The sequence below is a fragment of the Phoca vitulina genome, unplaced genomic scaffold (assembly GCF_004348235.1).
Source record: "Phoca vitulina isolate PV1807 unplaced genomic scaffold, GSC_HSeal_1.0 scaffold11, whole genome shotgun sequence".
NCBI lineage: Eukaryota > Metazoa > Chordata > Mammalia > Carnivora > Phocidae > Phoca > Phoca vitulina.
Genome location: NW_022589714.1, coordinates 8,706,200 through 8,730,662, shown reverse-complemented (window position 1 = coordinate 8,730,662; position 24,463 = coordinate 8,706,200). Strand labels below are relative to the sequence as shown.

The following is a 24,463-nucleotide window of genomic DNA, read 5'->3' as shown; positions in this document are numbered from 1 at the left end:
TCTGAATAGCTCATTTGTACCTAATGCTGATCTAATTACCAAACCATATCTGCAAAACACTTTAACAGGCATCACGTCATTTAATTCTTACAGTAACAATCCTAAAAGATAAGTATTTTTATCATCTCCTTTGTTTAAAAGAAGAGTAAAACCAAAGTTCAGGGACCACCAGAGAGAAGGCAGAACTGGGATCCAAATCCAGTTCTTAATGATCATAGAACTCATCCTTTATCTAGTCTACCACTGCCTTCAGTAAGAAATGAAGACACTTCTTATGAAGTGCTAAAGATAACACAAATAGGAAGAAGACACTGATGATTCACAGTATGTCTTGTTATCATATGATCTAAGCAAAACAAAACAGAAAATTCATAACAAAACAAAAAATTTTTACCAAATTTCTATTCGCTCAGTAAAGATTAGATCAATCAATACAAAACATCTCACATAAGATTTTTCTAAGAAAAAAGAAAAGTTCACCAAAAATTTAATACATGTTAAGGAAATCAGTTAATCATGTGGCCGTATTACAAATCAAGTTACAATTTATTAAAATATAAATGCCTATCATTATATATTTGATTAGACAATGTTGAAGGCGCTATGCTAAATGTTTCATGCTTTAACTCCGTTTCAGCTTCATAATACCCCTGTGAAATAGGTACTGTTTTTAGCTCTATTTATGGATAAGGAAAGTAAGAGAAAGATTAAATAACTGATCTAAGTTTATATTGCTACCAAGTAACAGATCCATGATTTAAACTCAAACAAGGCTCACTCCAGAACCCTGGGTTAATCACAGTATATACTGCTGTCCACATATAAGTCATTTGCTCTAAGTAAAACCTTAAATCATATCAGAGCAATTTTCCTTATAGATTTCTATCAGAAATATGACCTACCTAGGTATTCATGCTAAAAATATTTCTTCAAAAGGAACTTACCTATGACTTGACCACAAAATTTTTCCCAAAACACATACATACATAAAAAGTTAAACACATATACAAAAGAATCATTCCCCATTTCCTTAACAACTCCTTCCTCTTCCCAAAAGCACACAGGCCTAAAGGTTTCTATTAGCAAACAAGGTAACTATGGTGTACAGTATAACATTAGCAATTTGGGAACACTGCTGGCAAATGTTCTTGCCTGAGAATCCATTCAATGTCTCTGTAAGTATTCATGTTTCTAAATACAGAAATTTCACAATGATCTGTAAAGCACAAGCTGTCAGATTGATCCTAGTAGTAATTTAGGGACTCCTAGATGTGGTAAATGATACTTCTAGATGTGGTAAAACTCAAAACTTTTTTTAAAAGCTACTGATAATCTTCTTAGGAATAAATGTAAGTAACAGTGCTTATAAAATACCTTAAACTCACATGTTCATTAATCATGCACAGTGGTTACCTATAAAATGACTTACCAGATTTCTTTAAATGAGTTCTATTCTTTCCACTGATCATGCCATAATTTGAAACAGTGTCTGATTTCCCATGATTTTGCTTTCTAAACTCAGGCTCTGGCATCTTAGCATCTTAGAAACCACAGTAGCTTTATGAAGAAGCATTTGTAGACATTTGTAACCACATAAAAAATTACTTGAGATTTTGTTTCTCAGCTAAAGCAGCCCTGGAATTTTAGCTTTAATAAATAAAATTTCCAGCTCTAAAAAGTTAAATAATTGAATTAGTATATAATTTATAGGTTACCTCTACATGGAATTTGGAAGAATTTATATTCATACATCAAGCCAGGCCACAAAGATTGTGCATTCTTCCACTCAAGATGACTGGTGAGAAATGTATTATTTCTCCAATTAAAACAGGTGATAATGAATAGTGGCCAAATCCCATATACACTCGGTGTTTCACATTAGATTTAAGTTCAGCTGATCAGAACTTCATTCTAATGCAAGAACCAATTCTCTTTAATACACACTGCCACACTTAACTGTAGACAGCAGGAGTACAACTATGTATTATGAGTCATATAAACTAGGTGAGTGAATCTGCAAACTAGTGAAAATCCTTCCCACAATCGGAAGGAGACTTATAGAGCTAATTTGTGATTTGCTAATGAGCTGTATCTTAACCTTAAGATAAACATAGCATAAAAACATCTACGGAAATAAAATTGTGTTAGATGATTCTTCAGAATGATGAAGATGCACCTTTGGGAAATAGCTTTAAAAACTTAAATCACTACAGTATTGAATATACTCTATACATACAATTTGTAAATCAGATTAAAATGCTAATTTAATCTTAATTTTCTAATTTATTCATAGAATAGTAAAGTTTAAATTCTACCAACTTTCTTTAGACCAACATTTACATGGGATATTTTCAGGAAAACAAATCTATTCCATTTTTTAATTTCTTCAAGCATATACTGCATGTATTTATACCCTATGTGTAAAAAGTATTCAAGAATCAAATGATTATTTCCATTTACACTAAATATGGGTCAAAATTCATGAATTCCAAACATCAACCATTTTATATAAACATGTTTTTAAGATTTCTAACAAATACCTTGATTTGTGCCATTAACTTATAAAATTTCCATAACCAAAGTATAGTAAATATTTTATATCCTTATTTTATATATATATAATTATTTTTATATACATACTGGCACTACATATATTTTACTAAGTTACCTCAGCCCACTGTTTCATGAGTACAAATAGAAGTACATATATCAGGAGAATTTAGCAGAAATGCATTTTTAAAGATCCTTCAGATACCAAAAATACTATCAAGAAGTCATAAGAAGGACATAAATAATTTTACAACTCACTTTGATAATTCAGAATAAAATTATAATTAAATTTACTTGATGTCCTAAGATACATAAAACCACTATTGATTAGTTTGTATTTTTTAATTTTACTAAAGTATAGCTGACATACATTATATTAGTTTCAGGTATGCAACATAGTGACTCAACATTTATATACATTGTGAATTGATCACCCACCATAAATCTAACTACCGTCTGTCACCAAAGTTGTTACACATTATTAACTATATTCTCTATGCTACATGTTGTATCTATGTGTCTTATGTATTTTATGACCAGAAGTGTGTTCTTTTGATTTTTTAATCCCCTTCCCCTTGTCCCCTCTGGTAACCACCAGACTGTTCTTTGTATGTATGAGTCTGTTTCTGTTTTGTTCATTTGTTTTTTAGATTCTACATATAAGGAAAATCATACAGTATTTGTCTTTCTCTTCCTTATTTCACCTAGCACAATACCGTCTAGGTTCATCGATCTTACTGCAAATGGCAAGATTTCATTCTTTTACTTTTTTTTTTTAATATTTCATTCTTTTTAATGGCTCCTATTCCACTGTATGTATATATACCACATCTTTATCCTTTCATCCATCAATGGTACTTAGTTGCATCTATATCGTGGCTATTATAAATAAAGCTGCAATGAACATATTCTATATTTATCTTTTCAAATTAGTGTTTCATTTTCTCCATATAAATACCAGAAGTAGAATTGCAGGATCATATGGTAGCTCTATTTCTAATTTTGTGAGAAACCTCCATACCGTTTTTCATAATGGCTGCATCATTTTGCATTCCACCAAGTGCATGAGAGTTCCCTTTTCTCTATATCCTCACCAACACATTATTATTGTCTTTTTGACAACAGCCACTCTGACAGGTGTGTGGTGATAGATCATTGTGGTTTTAATTCGCATTTCTCAGATGATTAGTGATGTTGAACATCTTTTCATGTGTCTGTTGGCTATGTCTATGTCTTCTTTGGAAAAATGTATATTCGGGTCCCCAGACCATTTTTTAAATTGGGTTGGGGTTTTTTATTTGATATTGAGTTGTATGAGTTCTTTATATAATTTGGATATTAAATCCTTATCAATCACATCATTTGCAAATATCTGTTCCCAGTTGGTAGGTTGCCTTTTTGTTCTGTTGGTTTTCTTCACTCTGCAAAGGCTTATTGGTTTAATGTAGTCTCATTTGTTTATTTTTGCTTTTGATGCCCTTGTCAGAGGAGACATTTCAAAAAAATATGTTGCTCAGGGGTCCCTGGGTGGCTCAGTTGGTTGAGTGTCTGACTCTTGGTTTCAGCTCAGGTCATGATCTCAAGGTCGTAAGATTAAGCCCTGTGTTGGGCTCTGTGCTCAGCGCAGCAGAGTCTGCTTGAGATTCTCTCCCTCTCCCTTTGCCCCTCCCCTGACTTGTGTGCATGCACACACTCTCTCTCAAATAAATCTTTAAAAAAAAAAAAAAACGTTGCTCAGGCCAATATCCAAGAGCTTACCACCTATGTTTTCTTCCAGTAGTTTTATGATTTCTGGTCTTAAATTTAAATTTTTAACCCATTTTGAGGGCTTTTTTTGTATGTGGTATAATGACCCAGTTTTCCCAATACCATTTATTGAAGAAACATGTTCTTTCCCCATTATATGCTCTTGCCTCCTTTGTCAAAGATTGACCATATAAACATAGATTTATGGAATCTATTCTGTTACATTCATCTATGTGTCTGTTTTTGTGCCAGTACCATACTGTTTTGATTATTATAGCTTTGTAATAGTTTGAAATCAGGGAGTGTGATACCTCTATCTTTGTTCTTTCTCAAGATTGCTTTGGCTCTTCAGGGTATTTTGTGGTTTCATATAAACTTTTAGGAGTATTTGCTCTAGTCCTGTGAAAAATGCCCTTGTTATTTTGATAGGGATAGCACTGAATCTGTACATTATTCTTAGTAATATGGACATTTTAAAAATACTAATTCAGGCGCCTGGGTGGCCCATCCCCTCACTTTCAGTCTGCGGGTGTTTTTAGGTCTGAAATGGAGTCTCTTAAAGGCATATGGATGGATCTTGTTTTTTTAATCCATTCTTTCACACTATGTCTTTTGATTGGAGCATTTAGTACATTTACATTCAAAGTGATTTTCGATAGGTATGTATTTATTGCCTTTTTGTTACTTCTTTTGTGGTTGTTTTTATAGTTTTCTCTGTTTCTTTCTTCCATTGCTCTCTTCTTTCACCATAAGTTGGCTTTCTTCCGTGATATATTTGGATTCCTTTCTCTTTGTTTTTTTGCATATCTATTACTGTTTTTTTATTATTTTGTTAATCACCATACATCATTAGTTTTTGATGTAGTGTTCCACGATTCATTGTTTGCATATAACACCTAGTGCTCCAGTCAGTATGTGCCCTCTTTAATACCCATCACCAGGCTAATCCATCCCCCCATCCCCCTCCCCTCTAAAACTCTCAGTTTGTTTCTGAGTCCATAATCTCTCATGGTTCGTCTCCCCCTCCGATTTCCCCCCCTTCATTTTTCCGTTTCTGCTATCTTTTTTTTTTTTTTTAACATATAATGTCTATTACTGGTTTTTAATTTGTGGTTACCATTAGGTTTGTATATATCTTCTGCATATACCAGTCTATATGAACTTGATGGTCACTTAAGTTGAACCCATTTACTCCTCTTCCCATCACAATTTAGGTATATGGTGTCCTACTTTACATACTTTTATTTTGTGAGTCCCTTCACTGTTTTGTTTTTTTTACAGATACACTTATTTTTACTGCTTTTGTGCTTCTTACTTTTCTTACTTAGGGTCTTTCCACTCAAAGAGTCCCCTTTAACATTTCTTGTAGGGCTGGTTTAGTAGTCATGAACTTCTTTAACTTGTGTTTGGGAAACTTCTTCTCTCTCCTATTCTGAATGAAAGCCTTATTGGATAGAGTATTCCTGGCTGCAGTTCTTTTCCTTTCAGCACTTTGAATGTATCATGCCAATCCCTTCTGGCCTGTAAAGTTTCTGCTAAAAAATCCACTGATAGCCTTATGGGGTTTCCCTTGTATGTAACTGTCTTCTTTTTTCTTGCTGCTTTTAAAGTTCTTTATCACTGCTTTTTGCCATTTTTATTACTATGTGTCTTGGTATGGACTTCCTTGAGTTGATTTTGTTGGGGGCTCTCTGTACCTACTGGATCTGAATTTATTTCCTTCCCCAGATTTGGGAAGTTTTCAGATGTTATTTCTTCACATAAATTTTCTGCCTGTTTTCCCTCTATTCTTCAGGGATCCCTATAATGTGAATGTTATTACGCTTGATGGAGTCACGGAGTTACCTAAGTTTGTTCTCATTTTGCATAATTTTCTTTCTCTCACCTGCTCAGCTTTATTACTTTATGTAACTTTGTCCTCCAGGTCACTGATTCGTTCTGCTTCCTTTAATCTGCTCTTTATTCCATCTAGTGTATTTTTAATTTCATTTATTGTGTTCTTTATCTCTGACTGGTTCTTCTTTTTAATCTCTTTGTTAAGGTTCTCACTGATGTCCTCCACTCTTTCAAGTACAATGATTATCTTTATGACGATTACTTTAAATTCTCTATCAGGCATATTATTTATCTCTCTTGCTTAGGTCTCTTGCTATGGTTTTGTCTTGGTTCTTTCATTTGGAACATATTCCTCTTTCTCACTTTATCTAGCTTTCTGTGTTTCTATGCCTCAGGAAAAGTTGGCTACATCTACTCTTGAAAGAAGTAACCTTATGAAGAAGATGCCATGTAGTGCCCGGCAGTGCAGTGTCACCTGTTTACCAGAATGTGGCGCTTCAGGGGTGTCTCCTATGTGTGTTGCATGTGCCCTGCTATTGTGGTCCAACTACTTTTTGCTTCAGTCCAGTTGTCTGCAGTGGCTCTCTTTGCCTACTGTGGGCAATGTTTGATCCCTATGGTGCTACTGTACCAGTCTGGGGCCATGTTGGGCTTGAATTGAGTCAAACCAGGCTTTTGCCCGAGATGCAGTAGCACCAAACAACACTTTCCCTGTGTTGTCCCCTGAGACGCTTTTGTTGGTGGGCGGGGCCTATCAGACCAGCTGTCTGCCCCTAGCCCACTGTTGGGGCTATAGTTTAATTGGTTTGTGTGGTTATCTTTTCCTCTCCCCAGGGTAGAAGTCACTTTGGAGTGGTGTTGGCCACTGTCAGGGCTGCTTGCACAACGCCAAGCTTGTGGCCCTGGTCTGAATGGGCTCCAGCCAAAAGTGTATTGGTGGGGGTGGATCTACAACATGATCAGGGGTGGGGCATGCAGTAGGTCCTCTGGGAGAAGGGATGAGCCTCTGCAAGGACCATGGCCATCTGGGCTGATCAACAAAATACGTGGGCTGGGTGCAGTTTTAACAAATGCATACCAGTCCTCTGCTACAGGGGATGGGCTGCCACTGACCAAAGTTGGCCAGGGCCAATCTGCAAGTGTGAGTAGACAGGGCACACAGTGCCTACGAGTTTTGCATACCGGTCCCCTGCTAGGGGGATGTGCCTCCAACACAAGGCAGGCCAGCTGGGCCTGTCTGCAATGCATGAAGGGGTGGGATGCACAGTTTTAACAAGGTGCCTGCTGGTCTTCTGCAAGAGAGGCCCTGCAAAGTGCACTGTCAGGAGATGTGGTATTGGCAAGGCTTTGCTGGTCTTTTGGGGGGTGGAAACCTGCAGTGCCGGACTAAGGCAAGCCTGGCTGGAGGGGGCAGATCCCCGAGGCACAGAAGTGGGCTGGGGAAATGGCACCTGCCAGCTCCTCTGTTCCTGGAGGAGTCTCCCAATGATCTCTGTCCCTCTGGAACATTCTCTGAGATTAGTAAATTATTCTCCCTTCCATATGCCCCAGGGGTTTTTCAAACTGCTGCTTCTATGCTGTAGGTCAGTGGGCTGTTTGTTGTGCTGTCTCTTTAAGTGCACAGACTCTTTTTCCTATAGCCCTAAAGGCTCTCCCAGAACCAAGCCCGCTGATTTTTAAAACTCCATGTTTTAAGTCTTGGTGGTTGTAAGAACTTACAAAATTCCATCCCTCTAGTTTTCAAAGCCAAATGTTATGGGGATTCGTTTTCCCCATGCAGGCTCCTTGGTGTGACAGTCTGTCTCCCCTCTCTGCACCCTCAAGTCCCTCCCTCCAGCGAAGTCCATTTAAGCTCCCCACTGTCTCTGGCTTTCTTACACTCTTTGATGTGGCCTCTTCTCTAGATTTAGTTGTAGAGTTTGTTCTGCCACTCTCTGGATAATTTTCTGGGTTATTTACAATGATGTGTGTGTTGCATCGTGGGACAAAGTGAGCTTAGAGTCCTCCTAATCCATCGTCTTCCCTGGGATCCTCCTCTACTTTTTGTTTTTAAATAATGAAACTGATTAATGGCATGGCTAAAACTATACTACTAAGCCCAAAGCTTCCTCATAGGCTTAGTTAATTCTCTGAAATTGCAGTATATTTAGTATCTTGAGAGCTGATCCAAGAACTTTTTTGTGTCTCCTCCATACTTTTCTTTAGGGAAAACACAATTCAATGTTGAAACAGCTATCTCACAAACCCTACAGAGGCAATGACCAAATCAGTCTACCAAACACTATCTCATATATACAAGGTATGCAACAAATACTGATGAATTAAAACATTCTACTAAACTAATTCAAATTTTATCTTTTTTATCTGGGTTTTCCCACCTCTACTTTGTTTTCTGTGATCATGCTTTAGATCTACAAGTAGCTCTGACAGACATTAATTTAGTCCCCTTGGTAGCACTCAAAATGAGTTGCCACTAGCTTCAAAATAATTTACATTTTAATTGGGAAAACTATTCTCTTACAAGTAGGAAATGTGGCATTAGAAGCAATGAAGCGGGGGGTGGGGGGGGGCACCTGGGTGGCTCACTGGGGTAAGCATCCAACTTTTGATTTCAGCTTAGGTCATGATCTCAGAGTTATGAGATTGAGTCCCGTGTCTGGCTCTGATTTGGGTCTGGAGCTTAACCTTCTGCCCCTCCCCACCCTGTTCTCTTCCTCTCTCTCTCTCAAAAAAAAAAAAAAAAAAAAAGAAAAATAATAATAATAAATAAAAGAAGCAATGAAAGGATTCTCTCCAACAGAGGGTAGCCTCCAAGACCCTCTTCAGTCCTTCTGAGAAAATGGAGTTCAATGAATCTCTTTCTTGCCCTTCACACTATCCATATACTTTTCCTCTAGAATTGCTTTTTAGTTATTATGATATAAACTACAAAGAAAAGGGAGGCTAGAAGGGAAGCAGGAGGTACAACCTATTTTATATACCTCAAATTGCTAGCTGACCTTTTTAGAGATTGTTCCTATTAATGCTGCCATTTTAGGTAAAATCTAATGGAGAAAACTTACAGCAAGTAAATACCCCTGCTTAAAAGTGACGATGAAAGCCATGATTATAACAACATATTAATGATGTATCCAAAAGGACAAAGTAAGGTGGTAAAAAAAAAAAAAAGTTTATCCAATTTTTCTATGATATATATTGTTTCTTGAAAAAAATAAGACTGTTTGCTTAAATTACTTTAGCAATACACACTAATTAGAATCCAAGAAGTGGGGCGCCTTGGTGGCTCAGTTGGTTAAGCATCTGCCTTCGGCTCAGGTATGATCAAGCCCCACATCAGGCTCCCTGTTCAGTGAAGTCTGCTTCTCCCTCTGCCCCTCCCCCAGCTTGTGCTCTCTCACTCTTTCCCAAATAAAATCTTTAAAAGAAAAAAAAAAAGGAAAGAATACCAAGAAGAAATTGTATCTATGTACAAAAAATTTTGGAAACCATGATGTAAATGTCAAAATAAAAAAAAAATTACTTCACAAGGTCTAGTTTTTAACTTAAAAGCGAAAAGAGGAATGAAATATTTGAAAAGATGGGAGGGGGACCCAGAAGCCAAGAACTACCTTAAAAGCTAATGCACAGATCTCTGTTTATTTTAATAAAATTTAAAGCATACCATGCATTCGCTGGTTTTGGAGTTTTTGAAGGAGCAGTTAAAGCTGTTTCCATGCTATTCGTTCCTGAATTGTTTTCTTTGGTAGTCATTGCAATCATTTTTCGTTGCTTCTGAGAAAGTTTAACTCCATGAGAAATCATTTTGCTAGAAATTAAATGAATTAGCATTAATTTCTAATGAAGGTTACAGGTAATTATATTGCTTTCTGTTTATTTGATATGATTTTACTACTTTGGATCAAAATGGCCACAAGATTCAACAGTGACAATAACAGTTTACACTATCAATGATCAAATAATAGCTACAAATGAGCCTAATATATTTACATGACACTTGCATCGGAAATAGTCCACAATGATCATTTTAGAGGCCAATTTCTGACAACACCATATTCCACAAGAGCTGGATTACCAACCCAACTCAATCTTTAGCACATATTTAAGAAATGTTAGGAAGGCTAGAGTACCTAGGAAAGAGCTTATAATTTGAGTTTAATATCACATGTAGAAAAAAGGCCTTTCCAATTCTTTAGAACAGAACTATAAAACAACACCATCTTTCCTTTTTTATGATTTTTTAACCAACCCCAAATTTGTCTTTGGTGTAGCTCCACATTTTTGTCTACTTTCTTCAATTTGCATGATGGTTCTGAGATCCATGACCGGAGGGCTGACAGGACTAAAATACATATAAAAGGTACTTTACAACACAGTTATTGATCCATAAAGTCCAACCCCCAAACTTCACTGAAACTGTAAACTATATATAAGATTGATAATGAGAGGCTAATTTAAGGTTTGTCAGCTATGGCCAAATTCAAAAAAGATATTCTGAATGAAGGCTACTTTTATATATACCTAAAACAACTAAAATGCATCCAAAGTCATAACTGAAGCTCTCAAAAAAAAAAGCTAAGCAAAATGATTCTTTTCTAACTCAGGCAGAAGTAATCAAAGTTCTGCTTAAATTTTTATCCTTTAAGATCAATAGAACTTGCAAATTATATTCTATTTTTAACAAAATTCTTACTACTGTCTAATGTTAACAACAAAAATTTAACAGTAAAGCGTGGGAGTGCTCGATAATATTAGAAACCTACCTGGGGGAGTTACACAATAATGAGAAAAAAAATTCTACAATCTTTAGAAATAGCCAATCTATTTTGCTGACTTTACACCAAGCGAATTATTCTTAAAACACATTTAATAAAATAATCTAGTGATTAGAAGATGCTTCTTAGTGTTCCCACAAACATGTTGACTTAAAAAGGCAAAAAATTTGAGACGGATTTCTAAACTACTTTTAGAATATGAAGCAACATAAACTGGCACATCATAATCTGGTCTCCCAACTTTGCAAAATACAGCACATTTCAAAATAATTACATAAATATAATTGGTAAGTCAACAGTTTTAGCCTATGATAAAGCATAGTAGGTATATAAAGATGAAACACAAGCTCAATAAACACTCTAAAAGTACTGCATTCTGATTATATCTACTCCTTCCACTTAAAAATGGGACTTTTCTAAACAAAAGAAAAATAAGGATTTAATACAGGCAAATCAAAGCACAGTGTAACATTAAATGAATGTCCTCTGAAAAATAACTGAATAACAATACATTTTGTGAGATCTTAAATACCCTTTAATGTGCTAAAAACAAAAAGTAAGCCTACAACTGACAAAATAGTCTTCCTGAATGGGAGTTTTAATTAATATATACTATCAAAAAAATAGCTATTAAGTCAATACATACCTAGATATAGGTATGTGTGTGTTACATAGTATTTACCAATTTTCACAAATGACAGTACAAAGGGAACTAAATTGTCTGGGGAAAAAAAGTGCTTATTTTAGCTGGCTACTAATCTGTATGCATTTAGGTAATTTTCTATGTATTAGAAATTTACATTAATACTTTTTAAATGTGCTTCATTAAAAATTTCCATTGGACTGAAAATGAATAATATTTCTCGAATAGGTACAGAACAAAATGAAAATCCTACCTGAAAGAGCCAGCAACCCAAGTGGAAGAGCTTGTAGTATCAATTCTGTTACTGGGAATGGTCTGTGGAGCAGATATGTTAAGTACTGGTGATTTTTCCCATGGTTTTAAATCTTCCCTAGAATATGTAGGAGGTGTACCATTAACATATGGTTTAATTTTCCCCTGGAGATTAAAAAAAAAAAGAAAAAATTAAAAAATGAGTAATAGGCACCTGGCATAGTAGCTGACATATAGTTGGTACTTAACATTGGTTAAATTATATTAAAGCATAAAATCTTATAACAATAATCATCCAGCATTCTTCTAGTTTAGTGCCTTAACCAATTCTCAGAACTTATCAGTGACTATAACCCAATTATCATGAACTTCGGGAATAATTTTTAGGGGAATAAGTTTGCATATTAAATCCCTATTAACATGAGTATTAAAAATGTTAATAAAGTTGTTCAAATAATATATGAATCAATAACTTTAAAATTAATGTCCATGACTTTTGTTTATGCCAGACTTTTTGTTTTAATGTCATATAATTCACTCTGAATAAAATTAAATAATATTGACAGTTCAAAAGGAACCCTAAAACAATTGCCATTACAATAGGTCAAAGAAGTTATTAAAATGGCTATTTCCATAGCCAGGATAGATTCTTATTGCCAGACATTCACAGCATGCCTTTAATCTTCCTTTTTAACCTCAATTGTCTTCTACACCCACCTGAGGTTAATATGAATTGCCCCCAAACTTCTATCCTACATAAAAAAAAATAATAATAATAAAAATAAATTTTAAGAACCACATTAAAAAAAAATCCTTGAGGCCTAGAAGACCAAGAAGAATGGGTAAATTTTCCATTGTCTCATGAATTTCTCAAAGTTCCAATAGTTCTGTGGAGGACTAGGAGTTAGAGAAAAATGACAGTATCTAGTAAGTTAGACACTTTCCTTTCCTGTAGATTAACAATTATGGAATAAAATGTTAAGACATGTCTAAAAAATGGCCTCCCCAGAGTTTAACCAGACTAGAAATTCTGTAGCTTAATGTCAATTGTGCTAGAATAGGAAACCTCCATTCTAGATTGTATTGCTCCTAGTAACATGATAGAGGAAAGAGACTATGCGGAATTTGAAGTTAGGCTTACTTTCAAAATCAGTTTCCTTTGACAGTTTTTAGCTGGTGTTAACTGACATTTCGCAAAATAAATTTCAAGTAATTTAGCTATAAGTATATTTCTCCATATGTCCATACAGTGTTGCTATATTTTACATCAGCATTATATTTTAATTGCAGAAAGAGGATTAGAAATATGTCATAAAAGGCTCAAACTGCCATTAAAATCTTTAAAACTAGAAACATAATGCAAATTTGAGAAAACTAATACTACACATATTATTATATTTTTTTTTTATAAACCAGCCAGGAGAGTATTTTAAAGTTAGAGCAAAAAATAATAAAAAACTAAAGATAAATTGTCTATAGATCTAAAATTTGAAGAAAACAGTGCATTAATAAATAAAAACAAACCTCAAGTTTATCTGACTGAAATCCTGCTGTGAAATCAGGGGACTGTAAATCTCTAGGACTACCCACTCCTGCATAGCTTCCTTCAGAGTCTGATGTCAACAGTTCTGGAAGAGATTCCACAGAATTGGTCTTACCAGACTTTAACAGTCCTGAAAGGTAAAATTTTTAAAAATATTTAAACACATATACATTAAACATGTGTATTACATTCAGTGAACTAAACAGAGCTAAAAACTTCCATTTATCCAGAGACTTAGAAACATTTATATTATACTGACTGCATCAAATCTTGACAATTCAAGCTAACTGATGAAAAAATCAAAGTAAAAAACTGAAATGGAGGAGACTTTTTTTTTTTTTTGAAGATTTTATTTATTCATTTGAGAGAGAATGAGATAGAGAGAGAGCATGAGAGGGGGGAGGGTCAGAGGGAGAAGCAGACTCCCTGCTGAGCAGGGAGCCCGATGCGGGACTCGATCCAGGGACTCCAGGATCATGACCTGAGCCAAAGGCAGTCGCTTAACCAACTGAGCCACCCAGGCGCCCGAAATGGAGGAGACTTTAAAACAACAGTTTTAGCCATTTCGATTACACAGCAATTATGCAATGAACCTAAGGAAGACACTTCTTTGGATCTGCTTTAAGAAGTGATTCAGAACTTCCTCTCCATAAAAAAGAAAAAATTAAAACACTTCAGACCCTCCCCTTTCTCATCTCTCTGTACCAAGTTCTCTGCACCCACGCACAGGGGGACTGGCCCCATTCTGTGTGGGAGGAACATTATAGCCTTTCTACTCCAGTCAACAGACTGGCCCAGTAGCAGAGGCTATGCTAAAGCCAACTGTGGCCTGTTTGAGGGTTTATACTTCTGCAAAAAAAAAATCTGTGGATTGAAAGCTATTTTAATTAGCTTATCACCTAAAGCAAAAGGGTTGTTAGAAATGTACATACCATTTCTTCTCCTAGGCAACCTAAATACCTGTCTCCCTGCCATACCTGGTATCCATTATTCATTAGTACATCAGAATCATTTCAAATATAGAGAAAACAATAAACTTTTAAGTTCATGTGTTTATTTTCACATATTTCAATTTTAGTAGAATCTAAATGAGGTAGCAAAAAAAACCACAAATATGAGCTGTAACTGAAAGTTTTACAAATGACTTAAAAATAAATAAAACATACCATCTCATATAAAGAAGTGTGTTTTCTTTAAAGTAAATCACTTTGACAAGATATATGCCTCTTTTGTTGCTGTCACTGCTAAAATAGTTTGGGAACAACATTCAGCACCCCCACAATCTTTTAAATATTTTTAAGAGCAGCAAATTTTTTTTTGAAGATTTATTTATTCATTTTAGAGAGAGTGAGAACATGAGCGGGAGGAGCACAGGGAGAGAATCCCAAGCAGACTCCACACTGAGCATGGAGCAGGACGCAGGGCTGGATCTCATGATCCCAAGATCACAACCTGAGCCGAAACTAAGAATCAGATGCTTAATGGACTCTGCCACCCAGGCACCCAGCAGCAAATTTTTATCTAAGAGAGTATATTTAATGCCAGAATGCTCCCAAAAGTCAATTAGAAATAAATCTAATGAATAAAGACAACGTTTAAAGTGGCCAACAATTACTTTTAGTATAAATCATTTTCACAGAATGTCTTTTGTCTAATGTTAAGGATCAACAAAAATAAATTTCCTTCCAAAACAGGTCTTTTTGGTCCCCAGTTTAAATTTGACCCTTAAATCATTATCTGCTTTGGCCACAAAAAGAGTGGTACAGCACAAAGAACACAGAACTGGAATTGAAAAAATAAATTCTATTTCTGTCTGGCACTACCTCAAATCACTGAAGTTTTCTGAGCTTGTTTCCACAGGTTTAAAGGAAGAGACATAAACTAGCTCATTATTAATGTCTCTTCCAGCTTTGAAATGCTAAGATTCTAACACATGTGCTAATAATACCACTACTTAAAGCAAACCAAATAGGGGTGCCTGGGTGGCTCAGCTGGTCAAGCCATAAGACTCTCAGTTTCAGCTCAGGTCATGATCTCAGGGTCCTCATATCCAGCCCCACGTCAGGCTCCGTGCTCAGCATAGAGTCTGTTTGTTCTTCTCCCTCTGTTTCACACTCCCCCATCCCCACTCATGTCTCTCAAATAAATAAATAAAACCAAATATTTGCTTTTTCCCTAAGTCTTTTAGGCGACTACTGGGAAATCACTAGTTTCATGACTATCTGTCTATCCATTTATTCATCCTTCCATGTGTCTTTCTAAGGACTACAGGTAACTCATGTAACACAGAGAACACAAAATCACAGAATTTTACATTTTGAAAGATCCTAAAACAGGAATCAAGAGGTGTAGTAAATGTGAAAGACCTATCTTTAGTGCTTCATCAATCAATTTAGGTATATTATCTTTTTTATATTTAGGTATATTATCTTTTATATATCTTTGTGTTGTCTAAAGTAACTATTCTTGACATGATTTATCCTTTGAGCATTACCAAACACATCAAGTACCTAATTTGTAGATCGTGTTAAACATAAAAAGATATTCTTTACCCTGAATGACAACTCCCCCCTCCAACAGGGACACAAACAGTGTGCACTTGTATGAAAATACTGCTGATAGAAATTGCACCTGTTTCTCTTACTGCTATAGACACACATATAATTTCTTAAAGCCATACTGTAGTCTCATTATTTTATGGTCACATTTCCATATTTTCACTGCAAGAAACTACTAAAATTTAGATAGTTTAATCTGGATCTAATCAGATAAATGTGGAACAGTCTATACCACTGGCCTGAACTTTTGGAAACAAAACAAAAACGTGTGAGAGGTGCTGCTCTAGTTAAAAGAGACTAAGGAGACATTAATAAACAAAGGTAATGTCTATCTTCATAGGATACTAGGTCTTTTTTAAGGTTAAAACACAAAAGCCTATAAAACATTCTTGGACAATCAGGGAAATATGGATAGAGACTATAATACTAGATAATATTAGTGAATTAATGTCTTAGATGTGATGATATTGTAGATGTGATAACGATACTGTGGTTATGTAGAAGAATATCCTTATTTTTAGGAGATTCATATTAATATTAATTCACATTAAAATGTCATGCCTACAACTTCCAAGTGGATCTATAAAAAATATATAGAATGTTTGGAGGATGAGGGAAGAGAGCATGCAACAGAAAGTCTGTATGAAAAAGTAAATGTGGTAAGAGGTTAACAGTAAATGTGAAAGAAGGGAATACAGATTTTCATTTTTCTTCATCTTTTCAGTAAAAGATTTTCAAATTAAACAAAAAATTTTAGAAAAACTACATAACCTTTACTTTCTTTTTCTTTTTTTTTAAAGATTTTATTTATTTATTTGACAGAAAGACAAGGAGAAAGGGAATACGGGCGCCTGGGTGGCTCAGATGGTTAGGCGTCTGCCTTCAGCTCAGGTCATGATCTCAGGGTCCTGGGATCGAGTCCTGCATCGGGCTCCCTGCTCCTTGGGAGCCTGCTTCTCCCTCTGCCTCTCTCTCTCTCTCATGAATAAATAAATAAAATCTTTAAAAAAAAAAAAAAAAACAAGCTTAAATTTAAAAAAAAAAAAAAAGAAAGGGAATACAAGCAGGGGGAGTGGGAGAGGGAGAAGCAGGCTTCCTGATGAGCAGAGAGCCTGATGGGGGCTTGACCCCAGGACCCTGGAATTGTGACCTGAACCGAGGCAGATGCTTAACGACTGAGCCACCCAGGCACCCCTAACCTTTACTTTCAAACAGCTCACATAATGCAGAGAGATGAAATGTGTTGTAATATTTTACTGGATTATAACCTCCTAATGCACATGAATGGCATGTGCATTGGATTACTGATATAAATGAAACGAATCCATGTGATAACAGTATCTCTGTCATATTTTGTATATCTCTAATCCTCTATGCCACTAGACAGAGTGGTCTTTCTAAAAACATAAATTTTATCCACTCACATCATACGCCTTAAATATCCATCAACTAGGGTGCATGGGTGGCTCAGCTGGTGGAGTGTCTGACTCTTGATTTCAGCTCAGGTCGTAATCTCGGGGTGAGATCAAACCCCGTTGTCAGTCTTCACGCTGGCCGTGGAGTCGGCTTGGGATTCTCTCTCTCCCTCTCCCTCTGCCCCTCCCCCATCTCTCCCTCAAAAAAATTATATATCCATCAACTACCCATAGCCTTCAGAATAAAATTCAAATTCCTTAGTTTGTCATAAAATGCCTTCAAAATCTGACCAGTTTTCAACTACCACCTATCTGCACATACCCTATATGGCTGAGTCATGCTGAACCATAGGCATAAAAAATGTGCAGTTCTTTCTAGTGCCTCTAGTCTTGGGAGCATACTGGCCAACTCCTCCCTCATTCTTCAAGATGCAACTCATGTATTATTTTCCTCTAAAAGGTCTTCCCTGATCTTCTCAGACTAATATGGGCTCTTCTTTTGTGCTCCCAAAGCAAATTTCAATTAGAATATTTATTACAATATACTATCATTTTCTGTAGCCTCCTAAGACAAAGACTATTTTCTATTACAGTAGGCCTGGCAAGTGGCATACAATAGTATTTAATACATGTTAAATCAATTAGAGAACAGAGACATGAAAGATTAGATCAGGAAATATATCCTAAGACACTTTCACTAACCTGTAGATGGTGGACTCTGAATAACATCTGAAAGGTTATAACCTCCAGAACTATCTGAACGCTTACGTGACTTCTTTTTTGCTTTTGTTTTTGCCTTCTTGAACATACTTTCCCTAGGAAAAAAGCAAATATAAAATTCATTTTTTAGAAATAAGTTACAGATTAACAACAGAACTATGTATTTTGAGCAAAAGAATATATATAGCATTTTAGTCAGAGAACACAAAAAATACGCATGCTCTAGTTGCATTTATCTATGTGGCCCAGAGCAAATTACTCCGTTTCACTGAAATTCAACTTGTTCTAACTCTACTATTTCTGTGAAAGTTAGAAATAAGATAATATATAGGAAAATACTTTGAAAAGTAAAATAATCAGATATCAGAAACTTTAAGTAACCTAAATGCTAACAAACTCTAGAAAAGGGGTTAAAAAAAACCTCTGGAACCCAAGACCAGTTTCTCAGTGAGCTACACAGTTAGTATACATAGTATATATGTGTATATGTGTATGTATGTATGTGTATATATATATATATATAAATTACTTGAATGCCCAAAGATTTTAACAAGTCATTTATCAAGTAGAAGGAAAGTAATTCTGTAACCAGTTGATAAGTGAACCTAAGACACAGACTGGAAATTCTAAACAGGGCTTGCTAAATGGTTGGCCACACAAAGGGAGATAATGGAGAACTTGGGATATTTTGTTGCGGGATTCTCAAATGTTAGTCACTATAGGTCCTATCTCTTGAACCAGTCAGGTTCTCTACAGAAAAAAACCAGTAGAGAACCAGTCAGGTTCTCTACAGTGGCGATGCACTCCTCTTAGGTTCAAACTCTCCAGAGGGCAAATCTTTCTGTCAAGATGGATGGGAGGGGCAATCATCTGGGTGAATGGGGTTCAGAAAGAGGTCAGTGCTCTTTGAAAGAATATTAAAAAATGCTCTTTTCCAAATCTAACCACTCACTCTGATCTTTAAACTTGCTATCTCTAATTCTTAAGGCTTTCTGGAATTCTGTTTTAGTTTTTTTCTGTTCTAAGTCATTACTCTCCGTAACCGCTTTCCAATTTCCAAAACTGTACATCTCCGAACTGCTGTTTTCTCCTTTCCTGTTCTCTCTACTGCAATATGCCTTTCTTATTTCTTTATTATAATTTCAGCAGGGTTTGGGAAGGTAGCTAAGATAAATGCACTTATTCAACCACACATGTTAATTTAAAGGTTGTGTTCCTTTTATATTTACAGTTAATTTTGTTACATCTGCAAATAATTATGCACTTACTTTCTTATAATAAGGCTAAGAATAAACATAAGTACATACTTCTTATGTCAGGATTCTCCAATTTTTCTCTTTCAGCATAAAACTGTTAATAGTGTAAAAGATTGGGGAGGGGGACAGAAGGGGAGGAGGGAAGAAAAGAAAGAAAAGAAAAAAAAGAGGGGCCCCTGGGTGGCTCAGATGGTTAAGCATCTGCCTTCAGCTCAGGTCATGATCCCAGGGTCCTGGGATCGAGCCCCACGTCGGGCTCCCTGCTCAGCAGGAAGCCTGCTTCTCCCTCTCCCACTCCCCCTGCTTGTGTTCCCTCTCTTGCTGTCTCTCTCTCTCTGTCAAATAAATAAATAAAATTTAAAAAAAAGAGAAACAATGCTTACGAATAATTTTGTTCCAAATTTATTTCTTCTTTCAAAAAGATATCTCCATCTTCTACTTCCAAATAGCTAATATCTGGTCCATCTTGATATGGTGTAATGACTCTTCTATCCATTGCTGGAATCTATTAAAAAAAAAAAAAAGGTGTCCCTTGTTAAATACAAAATGTGTAAAGACTTTTTTAAAAAATAGGTATATCCCACTTGTTTATATTGGTATGTGGTGACATTAACAAGGAAAAGTCTAGAATGCCTAATGACTTCCTAAGTTTACAACAATGGGAAAAACTAATTAGATTCATTCATTTATTCTAAAAAACTGTCAAAAAAAAACTTTTCAAAAAAGCTCTACTTTATTATCAAATACAAATTAATCCATTTCTTAGGGATCATGTGAATCCATGTTTTTGTACTGTCCTGACCTTTGGTAATGAAAGACTCAAAAAGCTTTCAATAACTTTCATTTATAAGGGAATTAGATAATTTTATCATTAAATATTTTCAATTTTGATTATCATACTAATCTGGGATCTGTAAAAAAATTTACATCCTCATTTTTAAAAGATCCTAATATATTAGAATTCAATAGAAAATTATTCCATTGAGAAGTCTGACCTAACAGTACTACTTTAGTTTGATCATATTATTGAAAAAAACATAAACCTTACCATTTTTCTATAAAACACAGAAAGATCCTTCAAAACACCATCACTTAAAACATCAAGAGACCTAAAAATCAAGATACAAAATTCTATCTTAAGACTTAAGTAACTTAATACTCATCAAGATTTTCAAATATGTAGAGACATTTTACATTGCTGAATAAGTAACAGTTATTTTTTAAATCATTAATATGCCGGCTGCTACAAATTTTTTTTGGAAGTATGTATAGTTGTATATTTCAGATAAACAGCAATATATATAGACAAACATCTTCAATAAAACTCAACTCTTAAAAAAGATTTTTCTATCACTTATTTATATTGTAGCAAAATAGCAATTAAAGTTCTTCCTCGACATCCCAATAAATCCATCAAAAGTTAAAAATCTCTTAAGTCAAAAATATATTTAAATATACCCACTTACTGAACATCACAGCTTAGCCTAAACTACCTTAAACATGCTCAGAACACATACATTAGCCTACAGTTGGGAAAAATCATCTAATACAAAGCCTATTTTATAATAAAGTGTTGAATATCTTATGTAATTTATTAATTACTGTATTGAAAGTAAAAAACAAGTGTGTCAGTTGTTTACACCCTTGTGTTCCTGTATGTCACTGGGAACTGTGGCTCACTGCCACTGCCCAGGATCACCAGAGAGTATCGTACTATTTATCACTAGCATGGGGAAAAGATCAAAATTCAAAATTCGATGTACAGTTTGTACTAAATGTGTATCACTTTCACACCACTATAATGTTGAAAAATCCTAAGTCAAACCATGGTAAATCAGGGACCATGTATTCATTTTCCAACTTTCCAATCTTTAGCTACAGAAGGAGCACTATACTGATAGAACAATGGCCTATCACAATACCTTAATTCTATCTAGAACTATCAATGCTACCAGTTACCTGCATGACTTTGAGCAACTCACTTTACCTCTCTGGACTTTAATATGTTCATGACGCATAAAATAATGGTTTGGACTAGATCAGATGTATTCAAAGTAAATTTCAAGGAACTCTCAAGTTCCAAAGAGATACTTTTAAGGCATCAGTGAAAACTTAAATCAAAGCTTACATTCTAAAATATATTTTAAACTATTTTTACAAATGCAAAACAACTTGCCTATTCAAATCTGTACCATACCAGTTTTTAACATTTTGACGATAATTAACCTGTGATGTTATATCAGTTTTGGTGCAGCTCTCCTTTTTTAACATCTCTGTACATATTTATTTACACTCCTGGGAAACATATTTGATAAGCAAGGGTTAAATTTGTACAAATCTTTGTTTTAATGCACGTTACGCATACCTACTCATGTAAAATTATACAAGTAGACATCACCACAGCACATGTGCCATTTTTAATGATTCACATGATACACTTGTCACAACATAACAACTGAACAATGGTACTAAGACACATCATTTTCCAATATCATATTTTAGATTTGGTGCTTGTTCTGCATTTTGGTTGATTCTTATCTGACAAACTGAATGAGCTTAATTTGGCAAGGCAAAGTAAAAAAAAACAAAAACAGGGGCGCCTGGGTGGCTCAGTCGTTAAGCGTCTGCCTTCGGCTCGGGTCATGATCCCGGGGTCCTGGGATCGAGCCCCGCATCGGGCTCCCTGTTCCGCGGGAAGCCTGCTTCTCCCTCTCCCACTCCCCCTGCTTGTATTCCCTCTCTCGCTGTGTCTCTCTCTGTCAAATAAATAAATAAAATCTTTAAAAAAAATAAAAATAAAAAAAAAAAAAAAACAAAAACAAAAACAAAAAAAAACTGCTTTGATTACAATTATTAATGTAATATCAGCAAAGAAATTTATTCTGAAACCCTAGCCAGGTTCTGATACTAAAATACCAGAGGCATTTTAAATCACATTGTCTAGGGGTGCCTGGGTGGCTCAGTTGGTTAAGCCCCTGCCTCTGGCTCAGGTCATGATCTCAGGGTCCTGGGATTGAGACCCATGTCAGGCTCCCTGATCAGCGGGGAGTCTGCTTCTCCCTCTGCTCCTCCCCCCGACTTGTGTGCGCGCACTCTCTCTCTCTCTCAAATAAATAAATAAGATCTTTTTGAAAAGAAATAAAATAAAATCACATTGTCTAATATCCCATAATATTAATTTGCATTTGAAAAGCATTTTCACAAAATAACAAAGCATTATATTGCCAAAAGAATTTCAGATTTTCCTCTGAATTGAACCCTATGTATTAAGAATCTGTTAGTGATTCACCTCTAAAAATCAGAACACTTTTATTCCAATCATATTTTAGAATTAGTTTCATTAAAGATTATCCTGACTTTGAAAGGTGAGATAGCAAAAATCTGTTACCATTTATAATAAATTATATGGATCAAGATTTTGATTCTTTGCAAAAAAAGGGTTCCTGGGTTTTCTCATCTGTAATATGAGGATATAAAAAGAATCTACTTCATCAGAAGGTTTCCATGAAAATCAACTGAGATCTGCATAACACTTTCAGAATGCTCCCTGGCACATAGTATTAGTTATCATTATTATGACTAAAACAAAATACAGAAATAAATGATACTGAAGCTTCAAAAATGCCAAGTGACATGAAGAACTCTAATCTAAAACTTGTGTTCACCAAAACACTCATTTTTCTCACCACTGACTTTATAGTAATAAAAATTTGACCTTATATTAAAAAATAAGTCTGTAAATTTATTTCATTAAACGATTCCACTAAGACAGTTGAAAACACTCCCTCTAATTCTAAAATACCTACGATTCCTAAGTTATTACCATTTATCAAATTTTTTCAATCCAAGTAAACATCAACAGTATGAAATACTAGCTTGTAAAATAGGGTGTATATGTTTAGCCAATTGTTTTATATAAAGTGTCATTTTTCTAAGAATCATTACTCATTGATTTCAACATAAAGACTTGAATATTCACACCAGCTTGCAACAAACTAAACCAACTAAATTTTTCAGGCCATCAGCTGCAGCCTAAGTTTGACTAAAGAAGCAATATGTCATATAAGAAATATTCAAAGAGAAAAATACAAAGAGAAAAGAAAATCAACTAGTAACAAATTTTTCACGTGCTTACATGTGAAATAATTATGTGCTGTCTTAATTAGTATTATATATAGTTTCCAAAAGCCTAGGTAACAATTATAGTTGTAAATCAGCCTAAACAAGCAAAGAGATATGCATACATATAAAGAAAATACTTGTAATAACATTTTCCCACAAATTTCCAAGAATGGAAGCTCTCCATTAAGGTCAAGGATTTTGTCTGTTTTGTTCACTGTTGTATCTTAGCAGTGGCTGACATATATTAGGCACTCAAATACTGATGGAATGACTGAATCCCCTTACATTTTTATTTTCTACAAAGGTGTAATTTATCATTATGCCTTTTTAAATTACTAACAGATCTGCTATTATACATAAGTAACTGCTTTTGAAACAGTCATATAATGTATGCACCCAACCTACCTTGCTTCAAGTAAAGCGGCCATATTCAGTCCTATAAACTGTAAACAAGACAGTTTCAATTGTTCAGCATTATACATTGCTGCAAATTCCAGTACCATAGCAGCATTCTTAAGGGTAACTACAAAGAAAAGATACTCAAAATGAGATGAAAGTCATGTTACTACAGCAAATACAATATACTTATTTTTAAAGTTGTCGGCTTTGAACGTTAAGAACAAGGAAAACTGAAAGTAGTTTCTTGCCAAAATAACTTATACTAAGGCAAATCTATTTTCATCCCAGGGTGCCAAAGTAATTTTAAATGATTGGTTATGAGGAGAAATAAGCACGCCAAAAGAAAATACAGATGATGTGTTACAGTGTCATCTAAAAGCAAATACGTAAGAATTGACAATCTTCCACCTAACATTTTTAGAATAGTTTTAACTTCCATCGATAAACAACTTTCCTTTTCATTTATATAGCACAGAATAGTTATTCTCTCTTCTACAAAACTAAAAAGATCTTAAGACTAAGAGAAACTAGGGGCACCTGGCTGGCTCAGTCAGTAGAGCCTGCAACTCTTGATCTTGGGGTGGGACTGAGCCCCATGTTGGGAATAGAGATAACTTAAAAAAATTAAAAAATAAAATATGCTTAAAAATA

General features: G+C 35.0%; 1 protein-coding gene across 3 annotated transcripts in view; it reads right to left on the bottom strand.

Annotated features, from left to right (window-relative positions):
- The window catches only part of IBTK (inhibitor of Bruton tyrosine kinase), a 100,333-nt gene that overhangs the window by 20,056 nt on the left and 55,814 nt on the right, over positions 1-24,463 (bottom strand). For 2 of the 3 annotated variants that reach the window (XM_032409383.1, XM_032409384.1), the window contains exons 18-25: positions 23,819-23,936; positions 20,340-20,400; positions 19,675-19,796; positions 18,018-18,130; positions 13,324-13,472; positions 11,801-11,964; positions 10,379-10,471; positions 9,794-9,937 (exon numbers count right to left, since the gene is read on the bottom strand). In XM_032409383.1, the coding sequence (XP_032265274.1) occupies positions 9,794-9,937; positions 10,379-10,471; positions 11,801-11,964; positions 13,324-13,472; positions 18,018-18,130; positions 19,675-19,796; positions 20,340-20,400; positions 23,819-23,936 (964 nt within the window). The remainder of the gene's footprint in view (positions 1-9,793; positions 9,938-10,378; positions 10,472-11,800; positions 11,965-13,323; positions 13,473-18,017; positions 18,131-19,674; positions 19,797-20,339; positions 20,401-23,818; positions 23,937-24,463) is intronic. The other variant, XM_032409385.1, reaches the window with a different exon arrangement.